Source organism: Phlebotomus papatasi, chromosome 2 (genome assembly GCF_024763615.1).
Source record: "Phlebotomus papatasi isolate M1 chromosome 2, Ppap_2.1, whole genome shotgun sequence".
NCBI classification, from domain to species: domain Eukaryota; kingdom Metazoa; phylum Arthropoda; class Insecta; order Diptera; family Psychodidae; genus Phlebotomus; species Phlebotomus papatasi.
The window spans coordinates 64376913-64391287 of NC_077223.1; the positions used below are offsets into that span (position 1 = coordinate 64376913).

Sequence of the window (14375 nt, forward strand, 5' to 3'; positions counted from 1 at the left end):
TAGGTTTACGATGTCAATGCGATCAAAGTTAAAAACGTAAGCAGTGGTACAGTTGGTAAGCCCGTAACATTTTTAGTGGAAACCTCCCAGGCTGGGCCAGGTAATCTCGAAGTAACGGTCAATGGAGGAAGAGTCCCTACATCAGCTCAAGCCCAAGGACAGCACACCTATGCCATCAGTTTTACTCCACGCGAAGCTCAAAATCACACAGTTGAACTTCGTTTTAACGGACAAAACGTTCCCGGAAGCCCATTTAATTGCAAAATTTCTGCCGCTGCGCGAATTGCTCCTGATACAGTTGATAAAGTCAGTGTTGGCAGAATGTTTCAGTTCAATGTTGAGTCAGACACAGCTCCGCAGGTTGAGGTTCTGGGTCCAGCCAGGAGGAATGTACCAACAAAAGTTCTACCTGTAGCAGGGGGCTTTAGCGTAGAATTCGAACCGGCAGATGTTGGAGATCATTCAGTTGAAGTTCGTCTGCCACAGTCGGGCCATGTGGAAGGCAGTCCTTTCCTCTTGAAGGCATATTCAGCTGAAAAGGTCATCGTGACAGATATCCGACCGGGAGTCGTGGGCAAGAGTGTCAGCTTTGGGATTAATGCCAGCCAAGCCGGAGCAGGCAATTTGGAGATTATCGTGGCGGTGAATGGAAAGAATGTACCCAATTTTGTCCAATCCGAAGGCAATGCTCGATTCAAGGTGAACTTCAAGCCAATAGAAGCAGCTCCACACTTGCTCTCTGTCCGGTTCAATGGACACGCAGTGCCGGGATCACCTTTCTCTTGTCCTATTTCAGCTGCCCCGACATCACCCCTTAAGGCTCTGGCCAAGGGAGAGTGCCTCAAGCAAGCTGCAGTGAAGATGGATAATACGATTCAACTGGAGGGCTTTGAAGAAATTGATCCTCAGGTGTTGGTGACCTCACCATCGGGCGATAATGTACCGTGTCGCATTGTTGTGCGAGATCATGTTCACTTGGCGACTTTCCGACCCACTTCAGTTGGCCGCCACTTAATTAGCGTAACGGTCAATGATCAACATATCAATGGTTCACCCTATTCTTGCAATGTCTTTGATGTATCCCGGGTATCTATTAGTGGTTTGGAACAGCAGAATGGACCAGCAGCACTAGGTGCTCCTGTAACGTTCAGTGTCGATGCTGCAGGAGCAGGAGAAGGTACTCTAGAATTGGTAGTATCGACTGCAACCAGTACAGTAAAGGCAGAGGTGGTAGCTTGTGCTCGAGGTCTCTACGATGTGACTTTCATCCCACAGACCAATGAGCCTCACTTTGTCAACATCACATTCAATGATGTGCCAGTTGAGGGTAGTCCCTTCCACGTCGAGGTTCAACAGAATATCCAACACTGTCAAGTAGGTGGAGTTGCAACGGTTGAACTATCAGCTGAAGATCAGCTCCTCGAGATCACAACCCCCGACAGGAAGCATGTATCCTACTCCATTGTAGGAGGGACGTTTGGAGAATTTCGAACCCATACGATTGGAACATACGTTGTCAATATCATCGATAGAGAATCCCGGTCTATTATTGGGACTCGCACAGTCAATGTCTTTGATCCTAGCCTCGTGAAGATCGTTGAGGTAGGTGAAGCTGTTTGTCACAGGCCTGCAACAATTGGGGTGTCGATTTACGACGCAGGCCAAGGCACCCTAACTGCAATGGTAAGATGTGGAGCTGTTGAGGTTCCTCACTCCATTCGAGGACCATCAAAGCTTGGGATTTGGGAGATAGTATACCATCCCAATAGGGTGGCACCTCACAAAATCAACATTATGTACAATGGTGTCCCCATTTCGGCAAAACCCCTCGAAATCACGGTTGTGCCACCTGGATATGGTAAGGAGACTAGTGTCAATGGCATGGGACTGTATCAAGCACGTGTTGGTAAGACCACGTCCTTCTCCATTGACACTGTTGGACGTCCAGCGAGGGAATTTGATGTGGTAGTATCTGGACCTGGGAGAGAAGCTCTTCCCGTTAGATGCTATCAAACAAAGGGTGGACACCTACAAGCGGAATTTACCACACACAAAGTTGGACAATGCTTGATTGGTAAGGTTCCTTTACGTCCTACATTAAATTATAATGAAAATAGGAAGATGAAAACTTCCTCCGGTTGCGTCAGGGTTGTTTATCCTTTCAGGACAAGAAAAACACGTAGATCTTTGCCAAAGCTTTCGACGCTAACAACGCGCCTTCCTCAGTGGCTAAAAGGAGGGAAATTTTATTTGATACAATCAAACCTCATTTCTTTGTTTTAGCAACTTACTGAAAATCGTGAACAATGTCTCTGAAAATTGTCGTATTTTAACTCCTCCGCTCCTAATGAGGAAACACTAAACATAAAATATAATAAAAATAACAATTAACATGCAAGATTTTCTACATTAAAGCATAATTTTTCACTAAAATACACAGGAAAACAAATGATTTAGCCGGGGTAGCACCTCTCCGGACATTGATCGCAAGCCAACTGCTCCCTAGGGAGCAGTTTTATGTTTAGTCTTTCCTCATTAGGAGCGGAGGAGTTAAAATACGACAATTTTCAAAAACATTGTTCACGATTTTCAGTAAGTTGCTAAAACAAAGAAATGTAGTTTGATTGTCTCAAATAAAATTTCCCTCCTTTTAGCCACTGAGGAAGGCGCGTTGTTAGCATCGAAAGCTTCGGCAAAGATCTACGTGTTTTTCTTGTTCTGAAAGGATAAACAACCCTGACGCAACCGGAGGAAGTTTTCATCTTCCTATTTTCATTACCATTTCTCACGTCAGTACTTATACAACTACATTAAATTATTCCATTGACTTATTGCATTCCCTTTTTGCAGAGGTCCTTCATCAATCCAAGCCATTGCCGGGAAGTCCTTTCACTTGCGAATCTTTCGAGCCTTCTAAAGTCACCCTACACAGTGTACCCAGAGGTCTCGTCAAGGTTCACAATCAAATTTCTTTCACATGTAAGTATAGAAATTTCTAGCTTCAGGGCATCTAATTCCGTACATTTGGTATTCATGTTAATTTCTTCAAATTATTCGCACCTCTTACTATGTCTTCATTCATATCTCATTGTTTTATTTATTTTGGTTTCCATTCAAATCTAAAAAAAACAACAACATTATTTGTGCTCGTCGAAAGTTGTTTTAACTAATTGGTTATATAAATGCGAACATTCACATTTTGCTATTTATATCCAGCAGAAGTGATTAGTATTCCTATTGAGAAGACAAAAGGTACGCTGAATAGGGTAATGGAATGTGACAAAACTTTGTCCAAGATGGTAGTCCGGAAAGCATTGTCTCACCAGAAAAATTTCTGTCTTACCATAAATTAAGCTTAAGATAAAAGGGTGTGAAAGATTAAATAATAAGTTCACCTCATAAAATCAATATACTCAAATTAGTTTTGCGTAAGAGTATTATAAAATTTTCAGCAGATAATCTCCGTAGCTAATACCATAGATACTAGTAGATGTATTCACATTAAATCTGCATTTTTTTTAGGAAGATAATCTCTAAGATAATTGTGTGAAAGTTTTAATTGACTTCCAATTGTCTAGTTATAGGCAAACTTTTTCAATTGAAAATTTTTTGACTTGATTTTTCTTGCAGTAAGTGAAATGGATGCTGGATTGGCAGAGTTGGAAGTCTATGCTACATCCCCGATAAACCACAATCTTCCAGTTAATGTTGTGCAAAAGAGAGATGGAAATTACTCAATAGAGTTTACACCTCGCATGGCGGGTCCATACAAAGTGAACGTTCTCTACGGAGGAGAACCCGTTAACGGAACCCCCCTGACTTTTACCGCATCTCCAGCTGGACAGTCCACCAAATCCGATGCTCGAGCATCAGGTAATGGACTCGAAGTGGCACAACGCGGTAAGGAGAACTCTTTCATCGTCTACTGTCCTACAACTCCAAATGTTCTTGTTGAACGGGCTGACATGCAAGGAGAAAGGATTGAACCCAAGACAAAGTCTTTGGGTAACAATGAATGGAGGATTTCTTATACAATTTTATCGGTGGGATTGTATGAGATCCGGGCAAGTTGTCCAAACAAAGGCCCCTTGCCGGGTTCTCCCTGGACCATTGCTTGCATCGACACCAATAAAGTTATCCCAGTTGGAGGCTGGGGACAATTGCTGGATAACGAGGGAAGGCTTGTCCTTCCGGCTCGAATCATCTTCGATACAAGTCAAGCTGGTCCTGGTGAACTATCTTGCGCAATAGACGGAAGAGAATTAGGTAGGTACCGTAGATGCGAGTGACTTTGTCCTCCGTGGATGACTTTGACCCCTTTGACCCTTCCCCCTGTTCGTACACTGAGAAGAAAACGGGGGTGCGATTAACTTGTTTTCCTCATAACTTTAACATTTTTTAGGTATAAAAATATATCAACATTTTTCAAGAGGGAGATATTTAGGTGAAATTGTGTACACCACTCAAGGGGTAACTCATATTGAGAAACTCTCGTCAATTGTCCGAGACCCGCTTCGCTAAACCCGAGAAACCCACTTTTTGCATCGCGAAACCCGAGAAACCCAATTTCTGCATCGCGAAACCCGAGAAACCCAGTGTCTGCATCGCGAAACGCGAGAAACCCAAGAATTGTATCGCGAAACCTGAGAAACCCAAAAATTGCTTCGCTAACCCGAGAAACCCATTGTCTGCATCGCGAAAATCGAGAAACCCAAGAATTACATCGCAAAACCCGAGAATCCCAGTGTCTGTATCGCGAAACCCGAGAAACCCAGTGTCTGCATCGCGAAACCCGAGAAATCCAATTTCTGCGTCGCGAAACCTGAGAAACCCAAAAATTGCATCGCGAAACATGAGAAATCTAAAACCCTTATCAAAAAAAATGGGAATGAGTTACCCCTTGACACCACTTCTACTTCTAGGCACTTTCACGATTTGTATGGCAGAGGCCCTCGCACTTCCAAAACTTCGCAACACTCTCAAAAATATGGCGATACTTCCAGCACTTCTTGCACTTCATGCAATTCTCATACTTAGAAATCAGTAATTTATTTAATCTGATGAACAATCTACTTAGGAAAACTTAAAAAAATCTCGAGAAGTTAATTTTTACACATATTTTTAAATTTTTTTCTTATATTTTGATTTTCTAGCACCAGATGAAGGGGTATCAACATATTTTGAATTTTCCTAAGAGACTAATGAAGCTATTTTTGGAAAATATAGTTTCTAGAAAAACGTAATTACGTTTGTAATTATTGAAACTGTGCTGAAAAGTGTGCAAGAGGCTAAAAGTACGAGTGCAACAACTAATTCAGCACTTCACACGTAACTTCACTTTTTATTAAGCTTGATTCTCACTCTGGTTTCAAAATCCTTTCAAATTAAAAGGAACGGTTTTTGATGATTTTACTAATCAATTTTTGCAACAAGCTTGGATATTTTTTTCTGGATCTTTTTCGTTATTGTTATATTAGATCAATTTCTCATCACCTGTCGATAATCGATCCAGAAAAAGTTCTTCATCGCAATATAAGGGAAGTGTACCACGGATCGGAATGTTAAGAGACATGCTCCATATTTAGCTGAAAATATGAGACCTAAAATACTCTTTGGTAGTTTTTCATATGCCAGTTGATACATTGCTGATCCATTTAACTATTTCCGTGTATTTACACTTTTGTTATTTACGGAAATGACTAATATATTGGTTTAAATTTTAAATGCAAGCATGCAGTATGTTCCACGGATCGGAAGGGGTGAGTCACAGATTGGCAGACGTTTTTGATGAGGATTCTTCTGTTTGCTTGACATCCAAATCAGTCTATAAGACTTCAGTGAAGCTTTTTCGTCATCCTTACACTGTGTACTGTATATTCACACGAAAAAAACTTCTAAAATTGTCTAACTTCATGAATTTCTCACTGGTAAATAGTTCTTTCACAACAAATATATCCAATAATGGCCGCGAAGATAACTGACTTTTCAGGAACACAAGTGTGCCGATCCGAGGAACAAATGGAACAAAACGTATTTGTTCGCAAAAAATAATTTATTTTCCATTATTATTGCCGACATTAATAAAAAGGTGCACTTATAGTAAAATTAGAATCACTAAGTAATAATTTTTTAATTAACACGGATTTGTAAATCATTTTTTTAATCAAAAATAATTTCTGATATTCTCACAAGTTCTCACGTGAAATTTTAAGAAAGCGATGATTGGCGTATTTCTGGCTAAAACCCTGATACAGTGGTTTAATAAATGAGGCAATAGAAAACAAAGTTCTTAGAAAATATTAGAGTAAATTGATTCTGTAGATTAAAATGAACCAACATAATGCAAAATCATTGCTAAAATGCAGTGAATAATTATCAAAAAAATATTTTATTTCGGGTTTCCGATACGCGGTATAGCCTTTCGATCCGAGGAACACTGACGATCGCTGGAACCTTATCAGGCGAAAAATAGTCACATTTATAAAGTTCCCCATATTCCTTGAACTGAAAGAATGTGGTGGCACCCATGTAAAGAGCTTTTAAACACATCCAAGCTTTTCTAAATAGCTTAATATGATATAATTATTGTTTTCCAACATAATGCCAATTTCTTCAATTGTTATTAGACCTTTCCAAAATTAGTCTAATAATAAAATATTACAAACGCATCTTTTCATCCTTTATTTGATAAAAGTCCTTAAAACCATAAATCGTTTTTTTTTAAGAAGACTTTTGGCATGAAGAGATGTAATACACTAATAAAATCTTTCCAGTATATGCAAAAAGGTGAACAAAAATGGTAGAGGTGACCTATGGGACACCCTTTAACGACATTCGCGAAAAAGTCCCATGAATTTATGCAATCACCCTTATACATATACATATTTACAATAAATTAGAAAAAAATTGTATAAAATTTAAAAAAAGTCAACTACAATAGCTATGTCATTATTTGCGAGCCATTACATGAATTTGAAATTCGTGCAAAAATGAAGGAAAATTATTATTATTTAACTGAGTATTTCCTCGGAAAAATTGCAATACAATTAAGCTATAATAAATTTTAGTGTATTTGCTCCATTTATTGTCCTAATCGAACTTAAGAATTTCAACAAATCTTTTCAGTTTACCGCCCGAATTAAAAATCTTAACTAACTAAAAGTAACGTAGTCTGAAAGATACGTAATTAGATAAAAAAAACTTTATATTTGAGCACTCCCACATCCAAAGGCTTCCATGCACTTCATTTTCACCAGTACACCACTTCAGACCTTAATATCCCCCCTTGACATTTTCTAATGTTAATTTTACACCTTTTTATGGGTAAAATTAACATGAGAAAGAGTAACTTTAACCCATAATACACATAAAAAGCATAATATTTGCACCGATTTCGGATCAATACTGCAGGGTAAAATAAACATTTCCGGAATGTTATTTTAAGTTTTTCGTACTTCTCTCAGTGTGCAAAGGTTTCCTTTAATTCTAGCACTTAAGGATGGTGTTTACCGATCCGGTTTACCATGTCTGATCGATGAAAACCATTCTTACACATTAGAATTATAAAATAAAATTTACGAACAGTAGAGCGACAAAGTCATCCGTACGGTATATTTTGGAGAAAAAATTGTCCTCAGAAGATAAATAAGTATTTTTTGATCCCTGGTTTTAGCTGTAGACAAGCAGTCTGATGATAAATCTAGGATTCATATTCCGGCTGATGGTTTAACAACTGGTGAACACATCTTTGATTTGACCTGGAACGGAGTGCCTGTAACTCAAAGTCCTCACCATGCCTATGTCACATCTCAGCAAGTTGCAGACAAAGTCGTTCTCACGGGTCGTGGCTTGGCAGCTGCTCAAGCCAATGAACCTGCACACTTCACAATCGATGCAACAGCTGCATCTCCTGGTCGCCCGGACGTCAGCTTAATGTACCAGGATAATGTAGTAGTTCCCGTAACTCTCAATCAACCCCGTCCCAGCGAAGCTCTCTGGTTAGCCTCCTACACACCCACACGATCATCCCAAGGACCCCTGAATCTCATAGTACGATGGAATGGACGAATAGTCAAAGGATGTCCTCTGAGTGTTGCCGTTGGATCCTCTGTAGATGCCTCTAAGGTTCTGTGTTCAGGAGAGGGCCTTCGGCATGGAGTTGTCGGAAGGGAAATTAAGTCTTGGATTGACACCAGACGAGCTGGTCCCGGAGAACTTACAGCCCATTGTACAGGACCCAGGAAGGTGGCTTATTGCGAACTTTACGATCATGGAGATGCCACATTCACACTCAATGTGAAACCCCAAGAGGCGGGAAGGCATTTGCTGACCATAAAGTATGGAGGGCAGCACGTAACAGGCTCACCGTTCTCACTTCGAGTAGCTGGGGCACCTGATGCCAGTAAAGTTCGCGTCTATGGTCCGGGTAAGTAACTCTGATGTATTTCTTAGTACTCAGCTTGAAAGTTTCTATTTGGACAAATAGAGAACTGATGAAACATCGTTAAAGTTTCACTACCCCTCTACGAGAATCTTGACTTGCGCACTACCTGAATAAGGGGTGAACTAATCGATTTTCTTTAATTTTCTTCTAGGCATCGAGCACGGAGTCCTTGCTACATTCCAGAGTCGCTTTATATGCGACACCCGGGGTGCTGGAGCAGGTCAACTTACGGTTCGGGTCAGGGGTCCGAAAGGAGCTTTCAGGGTGGAAATGCAGCGTGAGAGCCAGAAGGACCGCACCATTCTCTGCAAGTACGATCCCACGGAGCCCGGTGATTACCGCGTTGAGGTCAAATGGGCAGGAGAACTAGTACCAGGCTCACCCTTCCCAGTAATGATTTTCGACACAGAGGAAGAACTGAGGCGCTTCATGCAGGGCATCTGAAGATGACGAAAATGGTTCAATGGAGGAAGACACTAACACAATTGCTGTATTATTTTTCTCTTATTTTACAACGAAAATTTCTTATACAAAAAAAAAAACAAATAAATTTTATATAATAAAATACATATTTGGTTAATGAATAATAATCATATGACTTTGATTGGCTCTGATTTTATCATAATGTCTTCTTCAAGCAGACCCTTTTGCTGATGCATTGGGGGAAGAACAAGAATCAATACTAGAGAATGTTTCCCTACCCAATCAATTGTCTTGCTCAATTTCACCCTCAACGGAATCAGATGGGCAAATTAAGAACATGCGGAAATTCTATATAGCAATCCCTGCACACGAAGGGCCTGGGTAAACATTTTACATTTTGTGTAGCTGGGTGAGAATACTCGTCCGAGGAAGGCACATATAGCGCTCATTGATTATGAAAACAATTAAAGAAGAAGCCTATAAATATTTATCAGGATGAATTGTGATAAATTTTCATGAATTGCTATTGTTTCTCCTGATTACAGCGTATTATTGTTATATTCTCTTCATTAAATGTGTATTTTCTGCAGATTTTTCCACGGTTGATATCACAAATAAAGGGTTGAACAGATGAAAGCCACATAATTGGTTCTGGAAGTGTTGCTACGGAAATCTCATTTAAATGAACCAACATAATAATTTTCCATTGATGAATTACGAGGAAACTCTGGTGAATTTCCAGAATTCATCCTTTCAGAAAGGATTCCCCATAAAGACCGTCATAATTTCTGTAATAGGCTCAGGTAATTAATTAGGGTAGGTTTCTTTAGAATTTAAATTGGTATTTAGGTGCCTAAACAAACTTTACACCATTTGTATTTTATTTTTAAAAAGAAATTATCCGGATGTATTAAAAATGTTTATTTACAAATAATTAACATTGTTAAATATCTACATTTTCAGTGGAAATTCCACCACATGGATGACATGAAAGATATGGAAGACATTGATTCTGTAATAAAATTTGAAGAAATAAGTAGTTTAATATTGCGTTTGATAAAAGTATTATAATAGAATTTTAGTAAATTTTCAAAAACAAAAATAAATAATTAGAGATGCTTACAGAGATTGTAGACCTTTTATACTTGTCCAAGTGCGAAATTTACCGGCTGAGAGTTGCGTTTCACTCTTAATCCAAAGTAAGATCCTACACTGTCCATTACGAGATTAAAGCCAATAAATTATATTAACAAACCTTAGAATTATGTCTTTCTTAAAGTTATAATCAGGGCGTAATTCGTTACATGGTCGGAAGTGGTGATTGAAATTTTTTTTATATAAATTGCGAAAATGAATATCACAAGGAAGTGGTTTTCATATAATATAATTCGCATATTATACCCCTAGGCTATTATTTGATGTAAAATATAATCAATACTGATAAAGGGGTGCCAGTGTGTCTCGCCTTTGCGAAATGCTTGAATTTGTGACTTGGATGCTATAACCAAAAACCAGTCTTATATCATTTGCATGTAAGTTTTTTAGATGTACAAGTTTTCATGAGTTTGAGAATTTCGTAATTACTGGAATTTGTTTTTAAGTTTACCGGCATTTTGAGAAAATTTGAACCGATTCATAAATCCAGGATAACAGCCGAAAATATTTCAGAAACAACACAATTGAATTTCGGATGAAAAGTAATTACCGGTTTCTAAACCTACTCAAAACCGATTAAAGGGATTTAATCATAACTGCCTGATTGTGAAATCTGCTTTCTAGAAACTTTTAATATTTAACCTCAAAAAGGTTAAAAACCGGTTATTGAAATGATTTTATGACATTCTTCGTATATGATCAATATTGCCGTCTAACCGTTTTCTACTTCCTAGAAAGCACAGAACTGTAGGCCATCAGTAGGAGCTCAGTGAACACTAGCAGAAAAAAAGCAGCGTTTTCAGCATTTTGTTTTACTGAGTCGATCAGCAAAAATACGCTGACCGCTCAGCAGTCCTTGAACAAAAAGTGCTAACCAAATACATAGAAATGGCCCTGGCTCGCGGCTGGGAGGGTGTATAGAAAATCCAAAATAATGACACTAGGGTGAATGGTGGAAAGCAAGACACTTAAGAAAAAATTCAATTTCAAATGAATTTTTAAACTGAATAAATAATTATTTTTTACCATTTTTTGTATCATGGGATTTTTTGACAAATATTTTAACAGAATCTTAACAGTTGTTATTAAATATTGCAACCAAATAATCGGAAAATTCACGGAAATTAAAAAATAACACATTTTGAAAAGATGGACAAAATTTTGGAAAGTTGGACATAGTGATATTAATAACAAAATATCATACAAAAGGGACAGATAATCCTAACCGGCTTATGTAGGTGAGATTCTTAACGTGAGCTAACTCGGAGTGCATGCAAATTCGATTTAGAGCTGAAGTTGGGAGACGCCATTCAGTTATCTTGAATCAAATTCGTGAAATTGTACAAATTTTGTATTTAAACCAAAATATCAAGGATTTGGATGAACTGACAGAAAAGTGTTATATGGGTGAAATGTAGACCAGAATGTTCTCTATAATTTTTCCATAGAACATGATCTCATCGATTACTCAGAAGCCAAGATAATCGAGGTTTTTTGTTTCTTAACTTGTTTTTTCATCCAGAGTGCCCCAAGTAGTCATTTGTTGAACTTCAACTATATCAAAGAATTGTTGTATTTTGTGGGACTTTCCATTTAAAACCCTATTTTAAGTGTCTTGGTGGAGTAGAGGCAGTCAAATTGGCATCTGAGTGATTTCAAAGCGTTATTATTGGAAAAATCAATTTTTTCACACTTAAACGGCAAAATCGGAGTGATAGCGTAGTCTGAGTGGAAAATGATGTATGGACGAAATGTAGAGACAAATGTCCTCTACAATTATGTCGAAGTAATCATCAAAATCGGTTCAGCGACAGTCGAGATAATTGAGGTTATGTGATATTGAAATTGGTTTTTCGACTGTGGCGCCCCTGGTGTTGGTCCCACGAAGTTCAAATATTCCAGAAAGTTGTAGCATTTGGTGAGATCTTTCGTTTAAGCCCTCACTCATCAAAATCGGTCACATAGAACCGGAGATATGATTTTTTGAATTTCGTGAACTTTGACCCCTCATATCTCCGGTTCTATTGAAACCACAGCGCACATACGCAGCATTTTGGAAACGTCCTAGACTGGACTACAACATACTAAAATTTCATTAACTTGCACAATGCCGTTTTTGAGAAAAGTGACTTTGAATTTCGATGAATTTTGACGCTATCGCAGCGCCACCTGTGGTGACTTTTTGAACTTCCATCTGAAAGTGCTCATCGAGACGAAACCAAAAAGGTAAAATTTAGGTCGCTATGTTAATTAGAACCGGAGATAGAGGCCGGTCAATGTTCGAACTTTGACCCCTTATAGCTCGGGTCAGGGGTTATGGATCGACTTAAGGTTTTTTTGTTTGATAGGTATAATCAACGGCTACAACATACTAAAATTTCAGCCCGATTGCATAAGGAATTTTTGAGTTATTTAACTTTTAAGATTTAAAAATTTTCTTTTTAATAATAGCGCCCCTAGCGGTGGTTTTATGAACTTGCGATGTGAGAAGAGGAAGTGGCATTTCACGAGAGCTTTCCAAAAAGCCCTCATTTTTTAAATTCTGACAATTAGAACCGGAGTTATGGCCATTTTAAGAAATTTTTTTTGGACCCTTATAGCTCGGGTCAGGGGGGTCGGGGGACCTTAAGTTTGGTATTGATGGAAAGCTCTAAGGCCCAGCTATAACATACTAAAATTTGAGCCCGATCGATGCCATAGGGGCGGAGCTATTGAGAAAACAAAAAAAGGGGGGTCTTCAAAATGGCGGAAGGAGGGGTGGGGGGTGGGGGGTGGGGGGTCAATGCACCAAGTTGCAATTTTCATGCGATATATAACCTTTGCCGAAAACCGCAAGTCGATATCTTTTTTAGTTTAGGAGCTATTAAGCTCCAAAGAGCGGCCGGACGGCCGGCCGGCCGGGAACGTAAAATAGCCACATATATATTCGTGATCAGGAAGTGGCGAAACACATTTTGGCCAAGTTTGAGCGCGATCGGAGGACATGAAATTTTGTTAGGATTATAGTAGGTGAGATTGTTAAGAATCTCACCTAATATGTAGAAAATCAAACTATTTCACCGGGTACTTAAGGATCCTTGTCTTCCTTGTTGACATGATTTCACTGCACTTTTCTATCCTTTTTAAATGTAATATTTCACAAATATTTTTTATTCACCTTTTAATTGGATGTATGTCCTTCGATTTTCACTGCGGACTTAACAATATTTCGCAAATTACGCCGAAAAATCAAACAAAACACTTTAATACTTTCCTAGCAACTTCCATAAGAAACAGAGAAAATGACAACGACCGTGTCAAGGTTATGTATATCACGCATGTAATAATCATAAAATTAGGTTTAATTATCTTTTTATCGAAAATTGAAATATTTAATTGATTTATTATCAAGTTTTTAAGGAGGTGTCTCACATTCCACACTGCTCTGTCCAACTTTCCAAACTGTCTCGCTTTAGGCAAATGACCCTAGATCGTTAGGAGGAATGCTGAGGGTTCTGGAGAAACCTTTGGCGAACAAAAAGCTAATCCACGTGATTGCCTTGTAAGTTTCGCCCTTACAGATTTCTGACGAATCTATCAATTAAAGTAAATTCAGAGGGAACTGTGTCAAGTGGTGTACACATTCTCATCATTAACAACTCTTTAGAGAATCGAACTGAATAGAATCGGAACAGTTTAAGGAAAAGATCACTAGAGCAGCACTCGAGTGAACCATGAGACATAGATTATCCACCCCTCAGGTGTTATATTTATTCTCGGAGTTAGATTCCTTCTTATTTGAAGACTGTAATGTGTGTTCTATGGGAATTCATTTAGAAAATTTCTTCTCAAAAAATTGTGATTAATCGCGCCTTCCCCTTTGTGCAGTATTTCAAAATAATCACTTCAATAAATTTTTTAGCCAAAAATTTAATCCATCGTGCCGGAAAAATTGAATGGCTCCCCCGAGGATTTGGGAAGATGCGGAAGATATGTAAAGTATTGTCATGAGTGCAATTTATGGTAATTGCAAGAGGGCGGAGGATGAGTGGTCTGAGAAATCAGTGGCCCCTTTTCGAATTTGATGCTCATTATTAAAATTACACCCGGCTGGTGTTGGGTGGATTTCAACAAGGATGCGGTTGATAGCGATTAATTTCGATCCTAATATACTCTCGAGTAACATTTGGGGCATCCGGAAAACTTGAAGCAAACTTAATCCGCATTAGACATCTCATCTCTGAAAGGGGGATGGTTGGGAGTTCCTATGGACAAAATCTCAGGGTGATTTTGATATATTATGTGTCTGTTTGCGTATGATGTGCACCCTCACTATTCTCGTTCATTTTCATTTATCAGGACGAGGGTGACGGGT

General features: G+C 38.7%; 1 protein-coding gene across 3 annotated transcripts in view; it reads left to right on the plus strand.

Moving 5' to 3' along the window:
• LOC129800303 (filamin-A) overlaps positions 1-9033 on the plus strand; it is a 44616-nt gene extending 35583 nt beyond the window's left edge. For all 3 annotated transcript variants that reach the window (XM_055844588.1, XM_055844587.1, XM_055844589.1), the window contains 5 exons: positions 4-2074; positions 2851-2979; positions 3631-4266; positions 7673-8425; positions 8595-9033. In XM_055844588.1, the coding sequence (XP_055700563.1) occupies positions 4-2074; positions 2851-2979; positions 3631-4266; positions 7673-8425; positions 8595-8887 (3882 nt within the window). In that variant the 3' untranslated portion in view covers positions 8888-9033. The remainder of the gene's footprint in view (positions 1-3; positions 2075-2850; positions 2980-3630; positions 4267-7672; positions 8426-8594) is intronic.
• Positions 9034-14375: the final 5342 nt, after the last annotated feature.